The sequence below is a fragment of the Hippocampus guttulatus genome, chromosome 20, assembly GCF_054856545.1.
Source record: "Hippocampus guttulatus isolate MCC_2025c chromosome 20, RoL_Hgut_1.0, whole genome shotgun sequence".
NCBI lineage: Eukaryota > Metazoa > Chordata > Actinopteri > Syngnathiformes > Syngnathidae > Hippocampus > Hippocampus guttulatus.
The window spans coordinates 7727851-7752289 of record NC_141280.1 but is presented as its reverse complement, the minus strand read 5'-3'; the positions used below and the strand labels follow the sequence as shown (position 1 = coordinate 7752289).

At 41.9% G+C, this 24439-nt stretch overlaps 1 protein-coding gene across 1 annotated transcript; it reads left to right on the top strand.

The window, feature by feature from the left end:
- The first annotated feature begins 767 nt into the window (after nucleotides 1-767).
- Nucleotides 768-24353, top strand: LOC147187836 (scavenger receptor class A member 5-like). Its single transcript, XM_086101037.1, has 12 exons — nucleotides 768-975; nucleotides 3098-3216; nucleotides 5074-5202; nucleotides 14827-15026; nucleotides 15185-15363; nucleotides 15436-15562; nucleotides 16298-16466; nucleotides 17375-17455; nucleotides 20131-20238; nucleotides 20839-20886; nucleotides 22041-22229; nucleotides 22403-24353. The coding sequence occupies exons 1-12, from the start codon at nucleotides 971-973 to the stop codon at nucleotides 22534-22536; spliced, it is 1488 nt and encodes a 495-aa protein (XP_085957163.1). The 5' UTR covers nucleotides 768-970; the 3' UTR covers nucleotides 22537-24353.
- The last annotated feature ends 86 nt before the right edge of the window (nucleotides 24354-24439 follow it).

Genomic DNA, 24439 nt, shown 5'->3' with positions numbered 1-24439 from the left:
TCAAATACAAATGGTAGAGGGGGCGATGGATGTCCCCCACCCCGTTCAGGTTGATGGTCACCCTTTTAGCCGCACCCTCTGCACGCCCCTAGTTTGACACCCTAATTCAGGCATGTCCAGCTCCAGGCCTGCAGGCCCACCGTCCTGCCTGTTTTCCATCTCTCCCTTCTGCAACACACCTAATTCAAATGATAAGATCATCAGACAGCTCTGAAGCAGCATTAGAACAATCCAGATTATTTAAATCAGGTGCGTTGCTCCTGGGAGAGCTGGAAAACAGGCAGGACAGCGGCCCTTGAGGACCGACTTTGGACACACCTGCCCTAATTGAAAACCTAAACCGAATTTGAAACCCTCCTTTTCAATCCAAACCTGAGGTTAAATGATACTTTGAAACTCTTAAAATGAATTCAAATCAATGTGAAACTTTTCGCTTGTGCAGGAGATTGGGGTTGTCCCAAATTGATGACTCTCAATTAGAGCCGGAATCTATATTTAACTTCTCAAATATTAAGATTCGCATACTTAGTTCTGATTTAAAAATATAAACATTTAAAAAATTGATAATACAGGTTATATAAAATATATGATAAAATATATTTTAAAAATCGATCAAATTAAAACGTACGGAAATGCTATGCAAATGCTACAGATGATCACTAGGTGGCGCAATCACACAGCCCAGGATGGAGTCTGTCCTCCCGTGAAGAACACCAGCTGGACTTTGCTTGACTTTTTGGATCACGTGGACCGCGGTGGTGGTTTTTGTGGAGGTTGCACTTATTCCCCCGCTATAGTCCGACCGTCTGTTGTTGCAGCGGGAGGAGGAGAGGCCGTGCACGGTGCGTCCTTCCACGGCGTGTACTTGTGGAGCTGCGACTTTGGGTTTGTGGTCCTGCGGGGCGGAGGATGAGAGCTTGGAGCTGTGCCCCTTATTTTTAGGCTTTCTCCGTCCCCCAGATGACAGCTGATGAGGTGAGTGAATAAAGTTTTTCAAATTGGGCCACTACATTAGGTACAGCTGCCCGTCAAGTTGAGTCAACATATGAGAAACAACTTTTGAGCCTCACTCATGAAATACTCCTTGATCAATCAGAATTGTCCACACTCTTCTTGCGCAGGTGTACCTAATAAAGTGGCCGAAGATGTCAGCATAATAACTGGGCAAGTTTTCACATCGTGGGGCACATTGCACCTCCTAAACAGATCTAACACAGAAAAATGACATTTCAAATATGGAGAAAATGTGTGCTGGCCTGAGAATAAGGAAAATAATTGGCCCTCATTAAAATGCTTTGGAAAAAAATGTGTGTGTGTGGGGGGGGGGGGGGGGGGGTTGTAAACCCTAAAAATTCTCACCAAAACATATTAAGCTTCCATTTTGCTAAAAGCTTCATGAGAAACTGGAGTTGTCTGCCTCCCCCTCTCCACAAAACTTTTTTTTGTTTGTTTTTTTGGAAACAAATCGGTGAATCTGCAAGTGCCAAACCGCAAGCATCTGGGGATCCCATGTCGTTGAGGAAACATATTTATAATTCCCCATCTCCAAAATAAAAAAAATACACTTGCTCTCAGCTGATAATGACATCACAGTTGCTCATGACACAGGTAACACCCAATCACGGCTCACCTGTTTGGTCGTGTGACATTCACAAGCTGACCCGTGATTGGAAAACTAGCGTTCTTATGAAAATCACAACAAAATCACCTGAGAATTTGACGTATCGTGAAAATGTGGCCCAACCCCCCCCCAAACAAAACATGTACTTATACAATTTAGACCACTCCTTCTGGCATTTGGGTCATTAAAAACTTAATGGCGTTCTTGCATGGTACTACAATTAGTTTCATTTCTTGCATGGTACTACAGCTTGGAACGTTTTGTTTTGTAGAGGATTGTGCTGTTTCTGTTCTTATAATGATAAAAAAACCCCTCAGTATTTCATGATGATTCATACTTAATTGTCAAACATGAGACAGCACAATGTTCCATATAGGAGTGATTCTTTGCTTTCCCACTATCCTTTACCACACATGCACACAGATACACGGGGAATGCAAGCACTCATGCAAGGACTTGTGTGTGTGTGTGTGTCTGTGTGTGCGTGTGTGTGTGGGAGGGGAGGGTGGGGGTTCAGGGGACGTATCTCCTAGCAGCCTTAATAGTTTCAGTTCAACTGTCTTTCTGCTTGCCTTAATGAGAAAGTCAGGACTGAGTGCTTTGTCGACCCCTGTACATTTCCCCCTGCGCCAAATCCAATGCGGCCTCCTGGGAATTTTTGCCCATGCAATTGCCACCTTAGTTTTTGTTTCCTGAGGTCGCTCAGATTGTGAAGCAAATCGTAACAATGACCCTAAAATGACAGCAAAACGGCAGGCATGCTGCGACTTTTTGAGCAAATCTTCTGGAGATTTTATGGTGGGCTGATTCATGACTGACCTGTTCAGCAAATTTCATGGTGCTAAAGTGAAACTGGCTTCGGGGACCGATTTTCAAACATTCCATGTTTTTAAGTAAAACTGTCTTTTAAACTGTACTTGTCTATGAGGAATCATAAAACTTCTCCATGCGCATGCAAAATCACAAAAATGTCCCTATTTGGTATCACCCATCTCAGTCCAAATATGTTAGCCATCAAATAAAATCCTTTCTGTCTTTGAAGGACTCCTGGAAATGGCCAACATGTTCTTGAGACTTATTAATGAGTGTACTCATGTTTGAGAGGTCACCCAAATGTTGGTCGCTAAGTGAACAGTGTTGTCGAGACAATTTTGTTTTAAAAAATTGCTTTTTTATTTTTTAAACAAATCTAACTAAATGTTCATGAGATCTAGTACGCCTTGGCATTCACCGCCTCTGAAGCGCTCACAAAGTTCGTCTTTGCCCGTGAAGTAAACTTCTTCAAAATACATATAATATGCATTCCGTAATTCCCAGAGATGTATTTCTCGAAGGCAAAGAAATGGAATGTAAGGACCAGGTTAAGCACAGAAATCCGACCCATCTCCACTTGGACCTCCTTGATTTTGTTTTGCTTGGAACATCTTTGTCCATATTCTATGTGACTTTGTGTGTGTGTGTGTGTTTGCATCCCAGCCAGGAGATGGAGAACAAGGCCATGTACTTGAGTACGTACGAGGAACGGGAAAACGTGTCCATGTACGAAGACGCCTTTGAGGGACAAAACTTGTCCAAGCTCAACCTGTGCGATGAAGGTAAGGAGGAAGAGGAGAACCCTTAAATGTTTTTGTCTTTTGAAAAGAAAAAAAACCCCACACACAGTGAAAAAAAAAAGATTGAGTAAACAGGAAGTTTGCAAGAAAATGAACCCAGGCAAAGTGCAGTTTAATGCAGAAGTTGCTTTACTTCCTCTGAGCGTAAACGTTTTTCTGGGTTAATTGAGGCTAAGACGGTATCACGTTAGCTTAGCTTGTCCTAAAATTTGTTCTGTCAGTCATAAACACCTTAACTTTTTGATTTGTGCCACACGCTACTGCCGTATCACAACTCGAACAGAATGGTGGCTGAGACAAAAAACTCTCAGGATGAAGTGGCTAGCTTAGCCTAGCATAGTAGCAGAGGACCTAATAGAACATGAACAGCGAGTTAGCATGAGAAGCCAAGGAAGCAGTTAGCTTAGCTACATCAGCTGTTGGCACACTGAACTTGCTTCCTGGGGCTACACAAACCATTACAACAGCAAGTATTTTATCGACTTTTGAAGTGTTGATTCCTTGTTTTTTGTTGTTGTTGTTGTTTGTTTTTTTTAGAAAATTTCACATAGATGGCGGCCATTTCTCAGTCGGCCTATAATGTGGCTTAGCCTCAACCTTAGCTTAGCATACAAAAGCAGTGGGGGCCTTTGCTTAGGGCTATAGCTGTCATTAAGAAGTTAAAGTTCTTTCTTTTGTGGTACAAAAAAAAACATGAAAACAGCTGTCAGTATGAAAGACTATGTCATCATTGCATACAACAGCCGGGGAACATTTAACATCCATCTCTTTCAGCACGATGTGGGTAGCTTGGTTTAGCATACAAACGCAAGCTGGACGTTTAGCTTAGCTCTATCAGTGATGAATTCAATTTCCTGTTCCCAATCAATCACATATACGACACAACTACCTTATCTTAAGATTAGTAGGATAGGAAATGTTACTGCAACAATATGTGAGGTGGTGTAAAACCCATATGCTAAACTAAACTACCCTCCATTAACCTGCAAGCGTTTACATTAGGAGGAAGTAAAGCTACTTCTGCCTTAAAAGTGAACTTCCTGCTTATGTTTGCATGATGCCAAGTTGTCGTGTCTTCTTCTCGACCTGCTGAGCTTGACACTTTAGCTCCTCTTTACATTCCAACCATGTGGTGTGCATGCGTGCGTATGCGCACGCACGCACACTCACATTTCTGCAACAGCTGTGTTTGTCTTGCTCCGCTTGAGTGTGTTCTTGATCATATGAGGGAAGTGTGTATGCGCGTGTGCATGTGTGTCGGTCACGGTTCAAATAGATTCATGCTGCTGTGAGGTCGCGTCCACTGTAAGATTTTTACTGTTCCATGCTTTAGTCTTCAGGGGCCACATTTAATTTTTTTTGACGAACAGATGGACCATGTAGTTCATTCGTAGTTGAGCTCTTACATTCTGTATGTGTGTGCAGCCCCACAGGGTTTGAGAGGTGTGGGATTTATATACTTTTGATCATAAAAATTCGGCCAAGCTAGTTAACAACACTCTTCTCTGTGGTGTGTCAAATTTAGAAGACGTGTTTATTATGTCTTTAATAACATTTGGCCTTCAGGTGGATGTATGTACAACATGTAAAATGATCACATATCATTTTTATTGAACACATGGCCCCAACCTTTGTCAAATTTGTTCCCAGAAGAAAGTAATCTGATGTTTTTAATCTGTAAAGCATTCTTGACCGCAGACACGGACGGGCCGACTTCCAAAGCAAACTTTCAATGTGTCGCATTATGGAAGCCAAATGTCTCATTGTGTTGACTGTTTGCTGTTAGCCATTGGCACTAAACGCTTTGGATTGATTGTTGTTTTGGCTCTCCACGATCAGGTTCTGGAAAACGGCGCAGGAAACAGGGTCAGTGTTGCGCTCAGTTCACCTCTTTGGCGGCCATAAAGTACGCCATCGTGTCTCTCTACGTACTCGTGCTGCTCACCATCTTCGGACTGTGCCTGGCAGGTATAGCGACTTTTCCTTCTTGTTGTTCCAAATTTAAAAACACCTTAGCTTTTATGCTTTGACGGCGAAACACCAACGAGATAATAAGCCTAGGGTAACCTAGCTGGCCTTTATTTTTAAAAAGGTGCATTAAAAGTTTGTATACCCATTTTAAAATGCTTAAAATTACATTTGTATATTTTGGATTAGTTCAGATTTTAAATTGTGTATTTTTTTTAATGACCTCAAGTTATCAAGCAAAGTTTGTATTACTTTGAATAATTGTTTTCAGTTACTTCAAATTTAAATAGAGCTTCCTCTTTAAAACTCAGAATTTAATTCGTTAAAATTACAATGACGTATCGTGAAGTCATTTTACTCATATTGCTTTTTCAAATTAGTTACAATGTAAGTAATGTATTCTGTATTAATTGAAATTACATCATGTTTTAAATGAAATGAGATGTTACATTATATTTTTTTAATGATTTATTTTTTAAATGAAAATGTGGCTTAATTAATAAATGGAATGATATATAGTTACATTTTATTTTTTAAATGATTATTTTTTTTAATTAAATGTGGCTTAATTACGGTAATTCAAATCTTTTTCAAATTATGTACTGCATGTAATTCAGATAAAGTATTGTAAAATATTTGAAATGAAATACGTTTTCAAATGAAAAATGCCTTTGTTCAATTTGTTAAATTATTTTGAAATTATTCAATATAATACTATGTATTGAGCTGTATTTAGAGTCTTGCTGCAAACAAAGTCAAATAAATAAAATAATAAAACAACATATCTAAAGACATGTGGAAATCAATCCATAAGTGACAAATACATGTGGAAATGCGATTTTTATATAGAGAAGTGACAATATGTCAGATCACCAAGAATCAGCCTCTGGAAACGTGAAGAGTTTAATATCGGGAGACGTCATGCTGTTATGCTACATAATACATCATAAACATATACGCACGGTGGGATATATTATGGTTTTCTACAATTTCGCATTAGCCTTGCGCTCCCAGAGGAGGCTTGGATTTCGTTTTCTTTTTTCTTTTTTTTTTTGCATATGTCTGTGATGAATAAGTTTGCACATGGAAATAGTTTCATGTCCATCTCTAGTTTCTGTGCACATGACCTCAGAACATGATTCTGCCTCCCAATGAAGGACACACTCATGCGCACATTCGAGGCGTGTGACTGGAATGGGTGGGGGGGAGGGAGTAGGGATGCGTGATGTGAAACTCATTTCCGTGTGACTGTAGCCGTGTGCCGCATGTTAGCGTGGAGAACACACGTAGGATAAACAAGTCACGTCCAGAGAAATATGACTTGCTAACAATGATGAGAGCGAAGGTTGCTCTTCAAAAGTGGGGCCATGTTTTGGAATGTAAACCTCCTCCGCCACCCACCACGCTATGATTTAAGTTCTAGATAACATTTTCACCTCCTTTATGAGTCCCATTAAGTGGACATAATGTAGGCAAAATTGTACGCAACACTCATTTTGAATTGAGTTCCTTAAGGAAATGTTTGAGGTCCTTTACTTTTCGATCAATCCCTTCATGCTCCCCACTTCCTACTGTAGGTGTCCCAATACTTATATTCTTGTCTCCTGTATGTCATAATTTTGCACAACACTGCATCCATCCTTCAGTGAGAAATCATTTTGAGCGGTGTTACACAGGGAAATGTTTGAGGTCCATTGTTTTTGTCGCAACCCTCCTTGTTTTCCTCACTTCTTACACGAGGGGTGTTATTACTTATTTCCATGTCCTCCAAGTGTATGTAGTATATGCATTTTTTCACACACTAACCCTCAAAAATCTATCCATCCTTACATAAGGCATCAATTTCAGTGGTGTTCCTCAGAGATACATCTGCAGCTCACTATTTTTCCATCAGCCATCCTCGTCCCCCTCACTGCCGGCTGTTGGTGTCCCAAGACTTATGTCGATGCTCATGTGTATGACTTGGTACATCAACAGTCCACTATCCATACATCGGTGCGACATCATTTTACGCGGAGATCCTCAGGGAAATTTTGTGGGCAAATCCTTTTGTCCCCTCTTGCGGTGTAAATGTTCCTTCATATCACTCCCGCTTTGTGTACATTATGATTCTGTATGTTAATTAGGGTGACCCCCCCCCCCCCTTGGAAAAACCCTGGCTGGGTGCCTTCTCTGCCCCGTAGCCAGATTTTGTGTGTGTGCGAGTGTGACTTTATGGCTTTTCACCATGAGCGGGGGGCCTCCTTCCAAATGTCAATGTTGTTAGGATACGAGGGAAGACAAGACGACGGAGACATTATGGACGGTGTGTGTGTGTGTGTGTGTGTGTGTGTGTGTGTGTGTGTGTGTGTGAGAAAGTCTTTTCTTATTTAGGACCTTTAAATGAGCTGCCTGAAGAACAAGCAATCAAAGCGGCTTTTTGTGTGCCAAGTGGCTCCAGAACCGCTCCCAGTGGGCCCCCTCTACATCCATGCTCATGTAAAAAAATGCCCATGTCTGTTTGGCAGTACCCCCCCCCCCCCCCCCCCCAAAGTCTTGTTTGGTTTTGGATTGAATTCTCACTTGACTCATTACTCACACCCCCACCCACACTGCCCTGAAATTGGCCCCTTCTCAACATGTCATTTTTAGAGATAAGCGTGGTGCTTGTGATGATGGCAAGCAGGCAGGCATGCCAGATAGCAGTGAGCTTTGATTAAGAATCACGACCCCAACAAATAGATTTGTCTTTACGTCGAAGGCCGACATCTGGCTCGCTCGTGACACTAACCCTCAGCGTTATGATAATCAAAAGGCAGTAGGAATGTACAGTGACACCACTAAAGTGCATCCAAATGCACTCCTTCCTCCCCATAGGAAATCATGTAACATATCACAAGTCAATTTTGACAAAAAAGAACAACACTAAATGTCTGCAGTCCAACAAATAAAACAGCCAAGCATACTTTACTCCCTGTTGTAAGATGATCAGTTCGACATTTATTAGACCAGCATAGCGTACGCCCATTTATGGTCATTTGGACAGCACAGGCTGGAAACGGCGAGTAATGGCTTTTTACTCCACACCACAGGATAATCATTCAGGATCATCTTTTTGAGACATCCGACAATTCGTCATTCACTGTATTTGATCGGCGTGGGCGGGGGGAGGGAGACGATTTTCGATATTTGTGTATCCCACACCATATGATGATCGCTTAGGATAATCTTTTAAAGGATTTTGACAATCAGGCCTTGGTTGACTTTAATCGAAAAGTTATAAAATTGCTTTGAGTCACCCCAAACCGCAAGAAAACTGCAGGAACAGCTTTCAGAGATGTTGTACAACTGGGTCTTTGCTGACTTTGCTGAAATTAGGCCAGATTATCAAAGTGTGTACCTCACACCACATGATAATCACTCAAGAAGGAAGAAGTAAAAAACTTATCTAGTCCTACCCCGTTATGTGATTGTATCTAATAAATCATTTTTATATCAATCAGAAAAGAAAAAAGTAAGAAGAAAGAAGTCTCCATTAAGGCTCATACTTTACCCTTAACCATGATATTTTTACAACTTTTGGTTTGTATCGGGATTATGTACTTCCACACCCTGACACTCTTGTGTCAATTTTCTCTTGTATTCATAATGGATATTTATATACCTTTCTCTATTTATCAACTTAGTTCTGATTTATCATTATATTTAATGTTTTGAATTTATCATTTTAACTCTGATTGATGTAGGTTGTTTGTACTATTTTTTTGAATTTGTTTTTGAACTCAGCAAGCGATTTACTCATTTTCAGGTCCGTTTCGAGATTATTCCACAGATTAACACCTTTGATAGATACACTTCTTTGCTTGATGTTTGTTCTTGTTTTGAGTTTTTTGAATAAATTGGTACCTCTTAAATCATAGCTGCTTTCTCGAATTTTGAAAAACTTCTGAATGTTTTGGCAGAGCAGGTTATTGTGTGCTTTGTACATTAATTGGGCGATTTTAAAGTCAACCAGGTCATAAAATTTCATCGTATTTAATTTGATAAATAGTGGATTTGTGGGTTCCGTATATTTTGATCTATTAATAATTCTAATTGCTTTTTTTTGTAGGTTGAGAATAGGGAGTGTGTTTGTTTTGCAGGCATTTCCCCATATTTCCACACAGTAGGTCATATATGGTAATAATAATGAAGTGTATAATGTGTACAAAGATCTCTTATTTAGCACTTCCTTGGTTTTGTAGAGGATCCCTACGGTTTTGGCTATTTTTCTTTTTACGTTATCGATATGTGGCTTCCAACATAGTTTTGAGTCTATTACTAATCCGAGAAACTTGGTTTCATACGCTCTTTCTATCTCAATTGAGTTTACCATAATTTTAGCTTGGTGTTTGATTGGTCTTGTGCCAAAAACAATTAACTTCGATTTTTTCAGGTTAAGTGGCAATTTATTTCTGTCGAACCAGTTTTTTAATTTGTTTAATTCGTTTTCTACGGTTGTCAGGAGCTGTTTCAGATTTATTCCAGAATAGTAGAAAGTTGTATCATCAGCAAATAGGACACATTTAAATTGTTTTGAGACCTTGCAGATATCATTTATATATAAGATGAATAGTTTTGGACCAAGCACTGACCCCTGAGGAACTCCATGAGTGATTTTCAGTTGATTCGTTTTTTTATTGTTGAGTTGCACGTACTGATATCTGTTTTCTAAATAACTTTTTATCCATTTATAAGATACACCTCTAATGCCATATCTTTCTAGTTTTTTCAATAATATACTGTGATCTATTGTGTCACAAGCTTTTTTTTAGATCTAGGAAAACCCCAACAGTAAATTCTTTGTTGTCTATATTAGTGGCTATTGCTTCCACAAACTCCATAACTGCCATTGAGGTGGTCCGTTTTTCCCTGAATGTTCCAGCTGCGTAGCGACTTTTCGCAATTAGCTTCCGTGCTAACGTCCGCGGTTAGCTTCCGTGCTAACGAGCTAGCGTTTCGTCCAACCCCCTCTTCACGTCGCCAATTTCTACACACGCGCTGCCACCATGTTTCGCTCTGTTCTTTACTTTCAAATGTGGGAAAGCTTCACACGAGAGAAATGTTGACTTTGCTGTTGCTGCTCCTTCTTTCCGCTCTGCAATGCGTAGCAACTCACACTTCCTCGTAGCTCTGTGGCCTGTTTACTTTAACTTTAATCGGAAGGGAGGAAAAATGTTCAAATTAGGCTAGTTTATGGGTATATGTGTACCACACCGCAGGATAATCACTCAGGGTGATCTTTTTGAGACATCTGACAGTCAGGCGTTTGCTGATTTTGCTTGGAAGGGAGGAAAATTGCTCCAATTAGACATCTGCTCTCGAGTGACTTTCATGCGCGAAGGCATCTGCGTTGTACCAATTTCACGAGCCGACACGTGTGCCCACATACACGCTGCACATGTGACGCATCTTTGTGCAAACGCGAGCCACTTTTGAAGTCCAAAAACCGAACGGACGAAGACACAAGGCGGGTCGCGATGTGAACCAGATGTGAGGGCAAACGTGACACTGTCGCGTTGAAAAAAAATGATCAAAAAGACAAAAAGATACCTCATTAGTTTCACACTTTGATGGGGAACACTGGATGTGAAACGTGTGCACGCATAGTCGCGAAACATGCGATGAAAGCAGGCGTTGCCAAAGTTTGGCCTCGGTCTTTTCACGATTAACCGCCTTGTAATAGTTGTGTCATGATTCATTTCTGTAGTTGTTTTTTTTATCAGGATTGGCCTGAGTGCTGACTATGCTGTGGGTGGCTGGTGACGTTTCCTATCATTTAATTCACGACAACGTAATCCATTAGTGATATTTCTTTTACCATATCAAGTCAAATAAAAACGACGTGACAAAAACATTGCATGTGCAGTGAATCAAGGTTTCATCACTGCAACAGCATGACCCTGAAATTGATATTTTCGTGATTTCCATTGGGGGGAAAAAAATGTTTCCCAAACAAAGTGGAACACACCAAATAGACAAATCTGAACAAACACTCCATGAAGTGCACACGCAGTTTTAAATTGACTGAGAATATAAAACCTCCAGTCATGTGCGCCGAGTTCTCCGCTCAACAAAAGTGTCTGGAGAACGTCCAAAGGTTCCGCAGTGGGAGTGCTACATAAGTGGAAGTTACACACACATAGGCACGCACGCGAATGCACATTGCATTGAGAAATGCAGGGGTGGAAGGGCAGTAAAAACATGGGAGATTTAAAAAAATGAAGAAAAAACAAACAAACACTGGAGCTTTGTGCTGATGTGGCCTCTTTAGAGTGCCTTATTGTCTGCTGTGAGTGCGCGCACAACTCAGAGATGATGGTCTAAGAGCAGGAAGGAGGATTAAAAAAAATTGGAGGGAAGCTCCAACCAGAGAGTGGAGGGGGACTTTGAAGTGTCATGCCTGGTCTAGAGTGCCTCGTTGTTGAGGTGTAGAAAAGACTTGGTTAGGTACTGGATATTCCACCAACCAGAGGGTTTAAGCGGATATCTTTTTGAAGCTCAAACATTAAACTGCATCAGGATAAAGTTCAATTCAATTCAACAGTTGGCCGCCATTCAATTATTGAAGCCTTGGTTGAAGGCCTTGTTTGGTGATACCAAACGAATTACACTTGCACAGCCACGCTACGTGCAAAACTGCCACACATGCTGCAGTTTACCTGCCGGTTGCTGGTGTTGCAGTCATGCCTTAGCACCCGTGCCAAGCCGCGCTTCATGTTAATCGAAGCAAGCTGTGCTGTTCACTGCGCTATCAAAGCAGCACAAAGCTCTGTTCGTTGACTTGTGGTTTCATGCTAAAAATAGTTTCAAGCCAAAATATGCCACCAATGCAATGGAATAATACAACACAGCGCAGGGACAGAAAGCGCGACACCCTTTTCACATGTCTGTGAGATTATGGTCGGTAACAAAGTGGAATGTCAGAGCATGTAAGTAAGTAAAAGCAGTCATGTGATTTCAATCAGATGGTGTGTGTTTTAAAACAGCAGATGCCAAAATGTACCCTAAAACAAACATATTTTCCCCCGTAGGACATTTTATGAAGTTAATTCTTCATAAAAGATTTTTTTAATTAACAATACAGTGGTGCTTTGAGCCACCCAGAGGAAACATAATACCGATTTTGGGGTGGTCACAGCTTATAAATAAGCTGATGTAATGTTAGTATTCGTCTCGGAGGATAAAGAATATATGCCCATAATTATTATTCTTATTTTTTTAAATCCTTCCATCAGTTTTCTCCAATTTTTTTAAAGGGTTACAACACCATGGCACCGATGCTATTCTCAGCCCAAATGTGGTGTTTTACATTTTCCTGAGGTTATTTGCCTCCTGTTGTCTGTTTGGGAAAAGTGGTCCAACTGTCATTTATACCTCAAATTGGGAGACGTACACTGAGATGGAATGAAATAAACGCCAAACTGTGAGGGAGTTGAAGTCGGTGCTTAGTCACCATGGACGCTGATCCGGCACAGTTGCTCTGGAGGGCGTTTGTTTAAATGCGACATGTAGGAAGGGCTTCAGGATTCAATAATCCCTGAATGTTTTTTACATTTTGAGGTCAACTCCAACACAGAACTGTTGATGTTTCCAAGGGCAATAAGATTCCAAACATTGACGTGTTGGGCAATGTTTTGGTTTTTTTAATCTCAAAATTTTTGATCCCAAGTGCATCATTGAAGCTGAAATGTTGACAGGCTGTGACCGATCCAGTTGCTTCTGCAATTTTGCCGTTGAAATGTGACGTAGGAGGTGAAAACACGCACGGCCGTCAATCACAAGAATCCCGAAGCCAAAAAATGACGCGCTGGAGCAGCAGCTGTCCTTGTTCAGTGAATGGATTGACATGCAACCACTGAGAACTATGTTGCAGTAAGCTAGCCAGCTACGCGTACACCCTGAGAACGCACCTTGCATTCGGATAGGCTGCTATCCTTACCGTTTTAGAGTGCCTCGTTGTCAGCAGTGAGTATACTCGCATCATGGAGAGCAGTCGAAAAATTGTGGTCATTATTATTTTTCTTCTTTAAATCCGACATGAAATGCGGATGGGGGCTTCAAGTTGGAGGGGCCGCTTTCGAGTGCCTCGTTGTCACGTTGCGGAAGAACACGGCGATGGTGCATTAGAATTTATTCCAGTTTTTAAGCAGACATTTTTTGTGGCTCAAACCTGTAATCGTGTCGGCGTAGGAATCTTTTTAATCATTTCAAGGATCTCTTATTTTTACATTGCAGGGACTTTAATGTACTGTACATATGGCAGTGTATTAGCATGAGCGTGTGTGCCTGTGTATGCGTGTGTGTGCTTCTGTGTGTGTGTTTGTATGTGTTGCAACACAGACAGACCATCATTTAGCAATTAGCCGTCCCAGTCTGGGGTCATTTGGAGTAAACTTAACACGCATAATGAACTGCAATTCATTTGTTCTCTTGTGGAGGTCCTCTGCATCCTCCCCACCCCCTTCTTTTGAGTGCTTTAGGACCCCAAGGGGGAAGCCACCCCGCACGCCCCGCCTCCTCGACAACTCCCTGTCCTTTTAATAACTTGTTTTTTTGCATAGACAATGTCATGCCGACATCTTATAAATCTTTGCGCGGGAGGAAATAGTTGCCATGCTGCATGTCGTCAATGGAACGATTTAAGAGGCCGCAGCCAAGCACAAGACAAGAAAGGTTAATCGTTGCGCAAATTGGGGTGGTTGCAGCTAAATCAACACGCAGGAAGCCGTTTTTCCTGCTTTTTAGGAGGTTCCTCCGAATAGCTGCATTGAAAGCCTTTTGAAACAGGGATGGAACATCAAAATGTTGCTTCGAGTTGATTATTTTCCTCCTGAAAGTGTTGAAAGTGGAGTAAAACCCCCAAGCCAAATTCAACATCAAGACCATATTTTCCAGGCTTGAACAAATGAAAATACGCATTTGCATCACAGGAAATTCAGTCTGGAACTTTTTGTGTTGGGACTACTGTCGAAATTGAGTTCTGGTACCTATGTGCCAAGTGGTCATGCAGTAATTTCTAGAGGTCCAGGAACCTTTGAGACATGGTCTGACATACCTGGTTGGAGCCTTTTAATTCCAAGTATCAAGACTCTTTCGAGAACGTTTACCCTGATATGAATTTATGTCAAATCATTGTATAAATTTTGTCGGAATTTATCTAAATTTCAAGGAAATTGTGAATATCAAGTCCCTGGAACTAAATCTTAGCCTAGCAGCTTTTAGAGTATCATTGTGTGGATAATTGGGTGCGGGGATTATTGTCTATTTTCTATTTTTAGCTCAGGATAATTTCTCCGTTTCAAAAAAAGACCTTGTAGTGTAATTTTGAAAAGTACAGAAATCTGCGCCGAACATACATCTGATTGAACCGTTTCAGTTCCAGGAACTACAAGCACCTAGAAGTTTCCTAGAGCTTTAGGTGGAAATTCGCAATCAAATCCGATCGCTGTTGATCGAGCGCGACATCTGCTTTCCATTACGTGCAACCGTCGTGATCCCAGCTGAGTGATCGATGCTGACGGGTTCTTGAATTTAGGGACTTTCACGCCGTTGCTGAGAGATGTTTAACAACAACTGCGCCGTGTTTCGTTCCCCCCCTTGCAGTGTCTCGCTCCCAGGCATGGTCGCAGCGGCAGCAGGTGCTGATGGAGAACGTCACACACATGTCGGAGAATTCCCGGCTGCTCCAGCAGACGCTGGGCGAGACTTCCGATCGGGCTGACTTCTTGGAGAACATCTGGAAGCTGGAGAATCTCTTCCAGAACCACAGCGACTGGCTGCAGAAACTAGAGATTCTCATCAAGGTACTTTTTTTTCTTTTCTTTTGTGTGACGTCTTGTCCATATCCTTGTTTCTGGAGATACTTCGGTACAACCCCAATTTAGATGACATGGTTTGAATGACAGAAATGTTCTCAAGGGAGCTCTCCAGAACCTCATTGTTTCCTTTTGGATGCTCCCAGAGCCTTGAGGTGGAACTGAGAACCATGCAAGCTCACTCCCTGCAGTCCGAAGGCTACCTGGTGCATCTGGATGAACGGCTGTCATCGTTTAGCAGCTCCACCGGCAGGAACCTGACTGGTCTGATTGCCGAGGTGGCGCGCACCTCCACCTGGCTCCACGACCATAACCTGCTGCTCATGTTAGACAATTTATCTTAGTATGGCGACCGTGACGTCGCCACACACGCTAACGACAGTGTGTGTTTCTACAGGGAGACTTCTGATCAGGTGACCGGGCTAAGGGACAAGCTGGAGGAGGTCAACTGGACGGTGGGAGCTGTCAATCACACCGTCAGCAATGACATCAATATTCACCATTTGAAAATACACGATCTGCAGGTACGAGCGCACCAAATATCAGCGGCAGGTCATGCATTCACGGTCAATATTTAGCTCAGAAATTGACAACATGAACAGTTGAAATAAAATTCATCATATTCACCAGAGAAGCTTGTTGAAGATCGCTACAGATTTTTTTTTTTTTTTTGCTGCTCAAAGTTGGCTGTTACAAATTTGGCTCTGACCAGCCAATCAGAGGACAAAAAGGGTGACATCATTGAGGGCCTCAACCTATTTGCCCTTCTTTGTAATTTATTATTTTTATTTTTTGCTTACTGTGAAATCAAATCCACACACGTTGAGGCACAGTGTTCTTTTATAACCATAAATGTTCATTTGAAGTACTTTCAACACTGCCATTCTCATTAGCCTAGCAAAGGACTGCTAGCTTAATGCTAACATAGTTGAAACTAGCATTGTAGTATGAAGACTAAACATGGTAGCTTAATGCTAACATAGTTGAAACTAGCATTGTAGGATGAAGACTGAACATGGTAGCTTAATGCTAACATAGTTGAAACTAGCATTGTAGTGTGAAAACTAAACATGGTAGCTTGTTGCCTAAACGGTTGAGTGGAACGCTCTCTGCATCTGAGTGCTGTGTGAAAGGTGCTATATAAAATAAAAACGGTTTTACTTCTTTCCTTCACTTTTGACTGATGAGCCTGCATTTTACCGCAATCTAAATTTTTAGTTGATGTCTCTGACTCGTTACAATCGTTTTTTTTTCTGTAGATTCAGATCAGCAACATCACAGAGGACACATCCAGTCTGTGGGTGACCCACTTCCACACGGAGGCGCAACTTAGAAACGAAATGGAACTCTTGAACACCCTCACCGAGGACCTGCGTGTCAGAGACTGGGAGCGCTCCTTGGCTCTGAAAAACATCAGCTTCATAGAAGGTCAGATGTAGCTTGAGTAGCTGTCCTTGTTAAATGCTCTCAATTTAGCCACTAATTGTCTTGGTAAAGTATTTGCATAACTCGTTATGTGCTTTTCCACGTTGCAACAATGAGGCGCTCTAAACTTGCCATTAAAAACACAAAGCCCAGGTCTACATGCTGACTGCCAAGTCATATTTTTTTTTCTTTTCCCCTTCGCTTTTCCGCATTCTCTCCTTGGCGTTCATGGATTCACGGCCAATAACGAGGCGCTCTAAAGAGGCCACTCGCACAGCTCAAAGCCCTGGTTCACACGCTGGCTATCAAGCCAGACTTTTTTTTTTCTCTCTTGCTTGTGCCTTCTCTCCAAGATATGCATGCACTCACAGTAGACAATGAGGCACCATTTACTCCTTTATATATATATATATATATATATATATATATTTTTTTTGTGTGTGCATGTTTTCAGCAATTATCTTCAAACATGTGCGATGTATTTTGAAACAAATCTCAGAATTGACTTGGCGGGGGTTTATAAACAGGAGGTTTTGTATGTGAATATTCTCCTGCTTTGTCATACATTAAAAACACTTAATAGGACCCTTCCTCGTAAATCTCATTTCTGGGTGGAGGAGCTGTCCAGTGCCAGGAGATATTTTCTTAGTGACTCGTGAACTTCTCGCATGTCAACTTGCAGACTTATGTGGAATAACTCTTGGGTGCGACTGTCACTGTGCTAGGCAACCAAATGTCTTCCCGCCACAATGCGAGAAAAGACAATTGTGGCATTATTAAATTAATAAGGGAGGAATTACAGGTCGCCGGTGTCCCTAATAAAGTGTCTGACCGTTTTGCACATGATTCACACCCAAATGAATTCATTCATGTCTTCATCAGGTCATTCACAGATATTTGTCATTTTGCAGGACCTCCAGGACCAAAAGGAGAGAAGGGTGACACTGGGCCACTGGGGCACACCGGCGCCCCTGGATTAACCGGTTTAAGAGGTGAGTACAGCCGACTAATGTGGAAAAACAAAGTCTAACCACTCAAAATATAAACAGTCCAGGAACTCGTTATGCTGTGTCGTATTGAAGGTTTGTTTTGATTCCTTGTGGCTCTCTTTCTGTTCTTAAAATGGAAAACACTCACACAAAAAAAAAAAACCTGAAGAAAATCAAAAACTTATAATCAGGTTCAAAATTTACAAGCCCCCATGTTGTCGAATCCGCCAGCAAAACCATGAAAAGTTTTTGGACTTCCTCCCTCCATAAACTGTGCTTTGATGCAATCCATCTGCAGATGTTTTTCTGTGTGTAAAACATGGGGAAAAATGCACCCAAAATATGGAAAATTTTCTTCCACTTCAAACCTCTAGACGGAGGATTCTCAAATTCAGTTTTAGACTAAAGAACGGGTCCACGCTCATCTTTGAAGAACCCATGTCAAATTTTCAGAATCTAATTTATTGTGTTTTGCAATCATACTTAATTATACCTGTGTTTAGAATTTCCTCTGTAATCTTCCTTGACAACTGCACTATGATTTTGTAGTTCAATAAAAATAATAAAATATCATGTATGGGGAGCCTCAAAACCCAAGACAGGGTTGTGGTTTTACCATTCCAGCATGCAGCAGGCCCAAGTAAACGGACACTGAAGTCTGAGTTTTCCAAGAAGGAAAACTGACTCCAGGTGCAACTATACGCTTCATCCTTGACAATCGCACCATGTTTTTGTGGTCCAATAAAAATAATACAGTCTTAGTTTCTTCGCCGTGGAATCTCAAAACCTGATACGGGGTTGCAGTGTTACCATTGCAGCACGCTGGCGTGCAGCGCGCCCAAGTAAACTGCCTTTTGGGGCTGACTTTTCAAAGAAAGCTGAGAAGCGCTCGCGAAAAACCCAAGTTGACCTTCAAGTGTGTTTTCACACCAGAGGATTGAGACTGGAGTGGCATCAAAGTCCCCGCCGCTCTTTAAGCACAACACAGCTGCTCAGCTGGCGTCGTCACGCTGTCTTACGGTAATGGTGACGCCAGCGCACACAATTATACGGTGGAAAAAAACACGATTTAGGACTTCAGGGTGTGAGCGCGCGAAATGACCAGTCATCCATCTTTGTCTCGTTGGAGGTAATCCCACCATGAAGGAAACATGTGAAAGCTCATTTGTCGGCAGAGTCACATGACTTCAAGCACCGAGGAGCTGCAAATGTCGCAACGTATATCAGTACGTCTTATAATGGAAGGATGGATGTCTTGTACTTGGCCAAGGCGCACTTAAGCAGCAGCACAATATTTATTGACGCGAAGCAAAAGAAAAAAAAAATGAAGGCGGGAACAAACCAATGCCGTTTCCATTAAATTCAATTTTCGATTTTTAGGTCTCTGCAAGAGCGCTATGGATTTTTCGCAATTGGTTCATAATCCGTTTCGTGCTCTCAACCTGAGCCAAAACAAATCGAGTCCACCGAGTCTATTAATGCCGATAGACGTCTGTGACTCGTTGCTGAGGAGCAGTCACAACACGAGAGCATACATGTGTTCCTCATTAGCGTGTTAGCTCAGAGCAGCTCTAGTGTGCTTACTGTAAACACATGCACACACACACTCACACTCATTACAGTGGGGAAATTTTATTGGCAGTAGAAGGGCGGGGAGGTGTGTTGGGGCAAAGATATCGCTGTTTTTCTCCACTTTTTTGGCCGGGGGTAAGCTTTGGAGCGTGTATGCGGACATGTCGTCCATCAATGATGTCATGGTGGCGCGCAGGGAAAGCTGGGAATGGACCAGTTCAATTTGCAAGAACATGTTGAACGGTTATGCGCGTCCAAGTTTTGTGGGAACAGTTTGGGGGGAAGTTCCTTGTTCTGTTCCCAGAGCAAAACAAATGGTCCATGAAGATCGACTTGGAAGAACACAATGGCCAAGCCGGGATTTCCGTCGTTTTAATTGAAAAAGTATGCACACGTTACAGGGCAATTAGACAAGTACCCAAACGATATAGAACAATTTTAATTTTTTAAATGTCCTGTGGGCGTGGCCGCTAAATGCGCTCAAACTACGCCCACCATAAAAAAATTGATGAAGAATAGTTTGAGCAGGATATATGCTTCAAGCCTCAGGTTGGCATAGGGCTTTTCCATGGCACCACAACGTGGCACTCCAAAGTGGCCACACCACCACAACGAGGCACTCCAAAGTGGCCACACCAACATGAAACCCCCGGTCCACAACTCTGACTGTGTTCCGTGTTCTTCAATTCTTTTTACCTCCTTGTGCCTTTCTCGTCATGGTTTGCGAGCACTCCCAGCTGACAATGAGGCACTCTAAAACAGTCATGCCAACGGACTACCCCAAAGGAAAATGCAGGTGTAAGGAAGCTTGCTGACTCCAATTGCACTGTTGATGCACGTGGAGGCAAATATTCATTTGCCATGTTTTCATGATCATTTTGTTTGGTTTTTCCAGTCGAGTAAAAACATTTTAGAACCTACGCTTGGAGGCCCAGGTCCTCTTTCACCTCCACGACCTCAGATTGCACAAAAGAACAATAATTCCCTGAAATCTTGTGGGAAGTCTTCTCAGCACTTCACTTTATCCACATTTTGTTACAAAAACAAACAAACAAAAAAAAAGAACTCACCTTGACTATATATGTATGTATTTATGTCTCTTTCAGGATTTTCTGGAGAAAAGGGCATCCAGGGACTTCGCGGTATCAAAGGATCCAGTGGTGACGATGGCAGTCAAGGAGAAAAGGGAGATATCGGACCCGTCGGTCCAAAAGGTGGGTGAAAGGCAATGATAGGTGCAAAACTTGGGAGGTGCACCAAAAAGTGACACCCACCGGACATCCAGGGTGTGTATGTCAAGCTGTGGGTTGCGCAATACCACATGGCATGTGTGGCAATAGTCCCAAAGGTAAAAATAAAACCAAATTAAAGCCCAGTTGTCTGAAGAAAAAAAACAAAACCACAGACCACTCGGGTGAAAACGAGCAACAAATGGCACCCCCGACAGATTTGAAGGTCAGCCCCGCGGTTTTTTGGATCACAAGTCTGTTTTGTAAGCAAGCGAGATGCTTTGCTTTTCAAGCTGCCAATGGAGGCAGAAACCACAAACAGGAGGAAATTTCATTTACAGCCGTTTCACACTTTGTTTCCCTCGAGGCAGGCTGGTGGCCCCTGACCGTTTAATTTAGACCCGAATTCAGGGTTTCCAGGACATATACTGCACCCCAGATGCTTCAAATATCCACATAGTGAAACCCTGTGAACTGTGGTGTTTCACCAGTCAAACAATATGGAAGTCGCGGGGGGAAAAAAAAATTGAATTCTGCCGAAAACAAGATGACGCCTTCCAATGTCCTCTTGTGTTGTGTCAACAGGGGAACGAGGGATGAAAGGAGACAAGGGTGACAGAGGAGAAAAAACGGGTGAGGATCAATCGTAGTCCTTTAAATCCATGATTTTTTTTTTTTTTTGTGATCGAATGTGTGAGAAGTTCAGCAAATGCAAATAGTCAGCAACAAAATTGCAAAATAATTCCTTCGTATGACTTGAATGGAAGCCTTTGGAGATGCGTCCCATGCTAATTTGTCATTCTCAACTAAGTGGTGAATTTATGAACTGAAAATTTTACACTCTTGAAATACATACACACACACCTCCTCAGTCAAACGGATCTACTGTCGCTTTTGTGCTTGTAGCTCTGCTTTGCATTAAGACTTCAAACACATCAGAGGCTAATGTTAGTAATGATATCCAGTACTCTGGAACAAAAAATAAAATAAAAAAAAAGAATCAGTGATGCAATGGTACACATTTTTTCTCCATCATCTAAATGTTCTTGTAAAGTGCCGATGGATTTTTGTGTCACACAGGAAGTGTGGGGCATGGTTAGCACCTTTGGCATTTTGCTAGCCCGCACGCGTGACATACACAACATGCATAAAAAGATGAATGGAAGACAATGATAACACGGTGAAGTTAAGACTAACCTAGCCTAATTATTTTGGGGAAGTTATTACTAGCCAAATTATTTCAGAGCGAGAATATTAGCATATCGATGTTAGCTTTTAGCCTTTTTTGGAGGGTTTGAATTTCAGCGGCACAAAGCCTATATATGGAAGTTTGAACAGTACTTTCAATTTGGATCATTGTCAGAGCTTGTCTTTGACAAGCTAAGCTGCGAGTATTTTCCAGTTTCCTGTTTTTGTCTTTTGGTTTTTGGATTGAGGCCATGTTGGAGTTCTTCCAAGCGATTAAGCTAATATGTACATTTTCATTTAATGTTCTCCTTCACTACTGATTATATGACTTATGAGTGAACATTTACAGATGCAGCAACGTGAATGTTTTGATTTCGGTTGTCAGGTCCACCAGATTAAGACCAGACTCAGATGAATCGTATTTATTATTACATCAAAGTCCTTTTGTAAAAGTAAAAAAAATAAAATGAATGCAGTTCGTTTGATGTGTAAGGTTGAAACCGAGCCACATTTCATTTAACAATTGTTAGTCGTACACAAATGTCCCGCACATGGGGAATTCCCCCAGTACTGACACATTTCATCTTTTGTCCTCTCAGTGGAAGACACCCTGGTACGACTGGTGAATGGGTCGGGTCCCCACGAGGGCCGTGTGGAGGTCTTCCACGAGCGGCGCTGGGGGACGGTGTGCGATGATGTGTGGGACAAGAAGGATGGCGACGTAGTGTGCAGGATGTTGGGATACCGAGGGGCCACCGAGGTCCACAGGACGGGACGCTTCGGACAAGGTAAGGAAAAAACAAAACAAAAGTCTCAAACACACAGACGTGGACGCTGATTCTGTACCAAGTTAATTAATACATACCGGTACTTAAATATTGGGAAATCCCCAAATGACACCAAAATGTTTCTCTATTCGTTAGCCTGAATGTGTTTTCTTCATCGCTCTGTTCCCGTTTAGGCAGCGGTCTAATCTGGATGGACGATGTAGCGTGCGACGGCTCTGAGGCCGCTATCCATGAGTGCAAGTTCTCTGGTTGGGGCAAAACTAACTGCGGCCATGTGGAAGACGCTGGCGTCACATGCCTCCGCTAACGAAACTTGAAATCCCTTACACCCGATCCATTCCTTTGGTCTTGGACATGTTGTCATAGTTGTTGCTGTTGACCCTTGGCAAGTGGACCCGTTTTGGTTGACAAGATGGACATAGAGACTTTCAAATGAGAGATCTATCTTGGAAACAAACCTCTATTTTGGCATAGCTGATGCCGCTTCTAAAAACTTCTGATCTTCTGGTCAGCACAATTTTGTGCCCTATTATGAGGACCCTATTGAAAGAGATTCCTTTCTTATAGTTATTGTCTTCATTTGTGTTATTCTGGCAATGCAATTGCTTTACCAGATATTCCAGCACACACTTTCTACTACCCGTGACATATAATCTGTTCATACCATACACGTAAATACTCAGTTCGAGTGTGATGTTACTAAACTTGTCTAACTCATTGGCATTTCTCTTCCTCGTAATGGATGAGACAAGCCGAGCTTCTTCCCATAATCTTTAGCTTGGCCGTGATATCGTGATACATCATTGAAGAATCTATGCAGTCAAATGCACAGGAAGTCGGACATTTTGTTTGGTATCGTTGTTTAACAAAAACAAAGATGACAGAGATTTTAACCTGTTTTAGTTGGAAAGAGGTGCTCGTCGTGAGCATCGCACGGGTTCGCGGTGTGTTTCTCATTACAGCTCACAGTGTTGTTTAAAAGCGTCACATTCTGACGGAGCGAAAGTGTCGCCAAAGCTAACATGCGGCTTCCATTTTGTTTATTTTCCCTGTCCCCCTTTGTCATCACAACATGTCTCGTCTGGAGGCCACAGGGACGCAAACAGGATATCTGTCTTCCACTCTTCTCTGCGTATTTGCTTGCCGCGGTGAGACGAGACATGCCAGTTTGGCCGCTCACGTGCCGGCGCGCTAACATGCAAACGAAGGAATGTTTTGGTTAGTTCGTTGTAACGAAACTGTTGTGATTTACAAAATTGTTGGAAACTCGTCTCTAATTAATTGCTACGTTAAACATCAATGGAATCGATCAAACTGTTTTTGTTAGACCACGCGTTTTTTGATATTCTGAATTTGTGGGGCACAGTCATTTCTGCCCTGAAGTTCAATGGGAGAAGATATCATCTCATTTCAAAAACAGGAAGTGCGCTAAGGAAATCTTTCCAAAAATAATTGAATCTGAAATTGAATGACTCTTCTGTATGAAATATAAAATCCATTTCAGGAAAAAAAAAGAACACTGCAGCATCGTCTTCAGCTACTGGGGCACTTCGAACAGTGCCCCTAACACAAACGGGCTTGCTAAAAACCCAACTTTAATTGAATTGTTAATACAATTTGGAACAACAGGGGCAATGCCCCACAAGACTCTAATAAGAAGCCAAACATCGACTGCTGTATGAAATATTAAGGACATATCAACCAGAAGGGAATCTGAAACACCTCTGGCACTACCCCAAGTGCTCGTAATTCACACAGGAAGCAAAAAATTCACAATTCCTGGCTGGCTAACTGATATTTTCTCATGGCATTGAAAGTAGTCCTGTGATCTCCCATTTGGGCCGATACCATAGCCTCATGCGGTTAGATGCTTTTCGTTGTACCTTTTGAAAATGAGACATGTTCTTAACCACTTAAATGTGGCTTCATTTTTTTTAACACATTCTTGGTTCCATATCATTCATAGTTTTTTTTTTTATCATGGCGCGTCGGTTATTCAACATTTATTGGAAGGGCTACAACGTCTACACCCCAAATATTTGATAGTACATTGTTTGATTTGAACGTCAACTACTAAATGCTGCATATGCACTGCTGACATAATAAATGTGTTTAAACAGGTGAGCTCGCTTCTCTCTGGCGTCGTTCCTTGATTGGCAGCTCAAAGGTGCAATTTATGTATGAATGTTTCCACGTGTGACACACAGGTA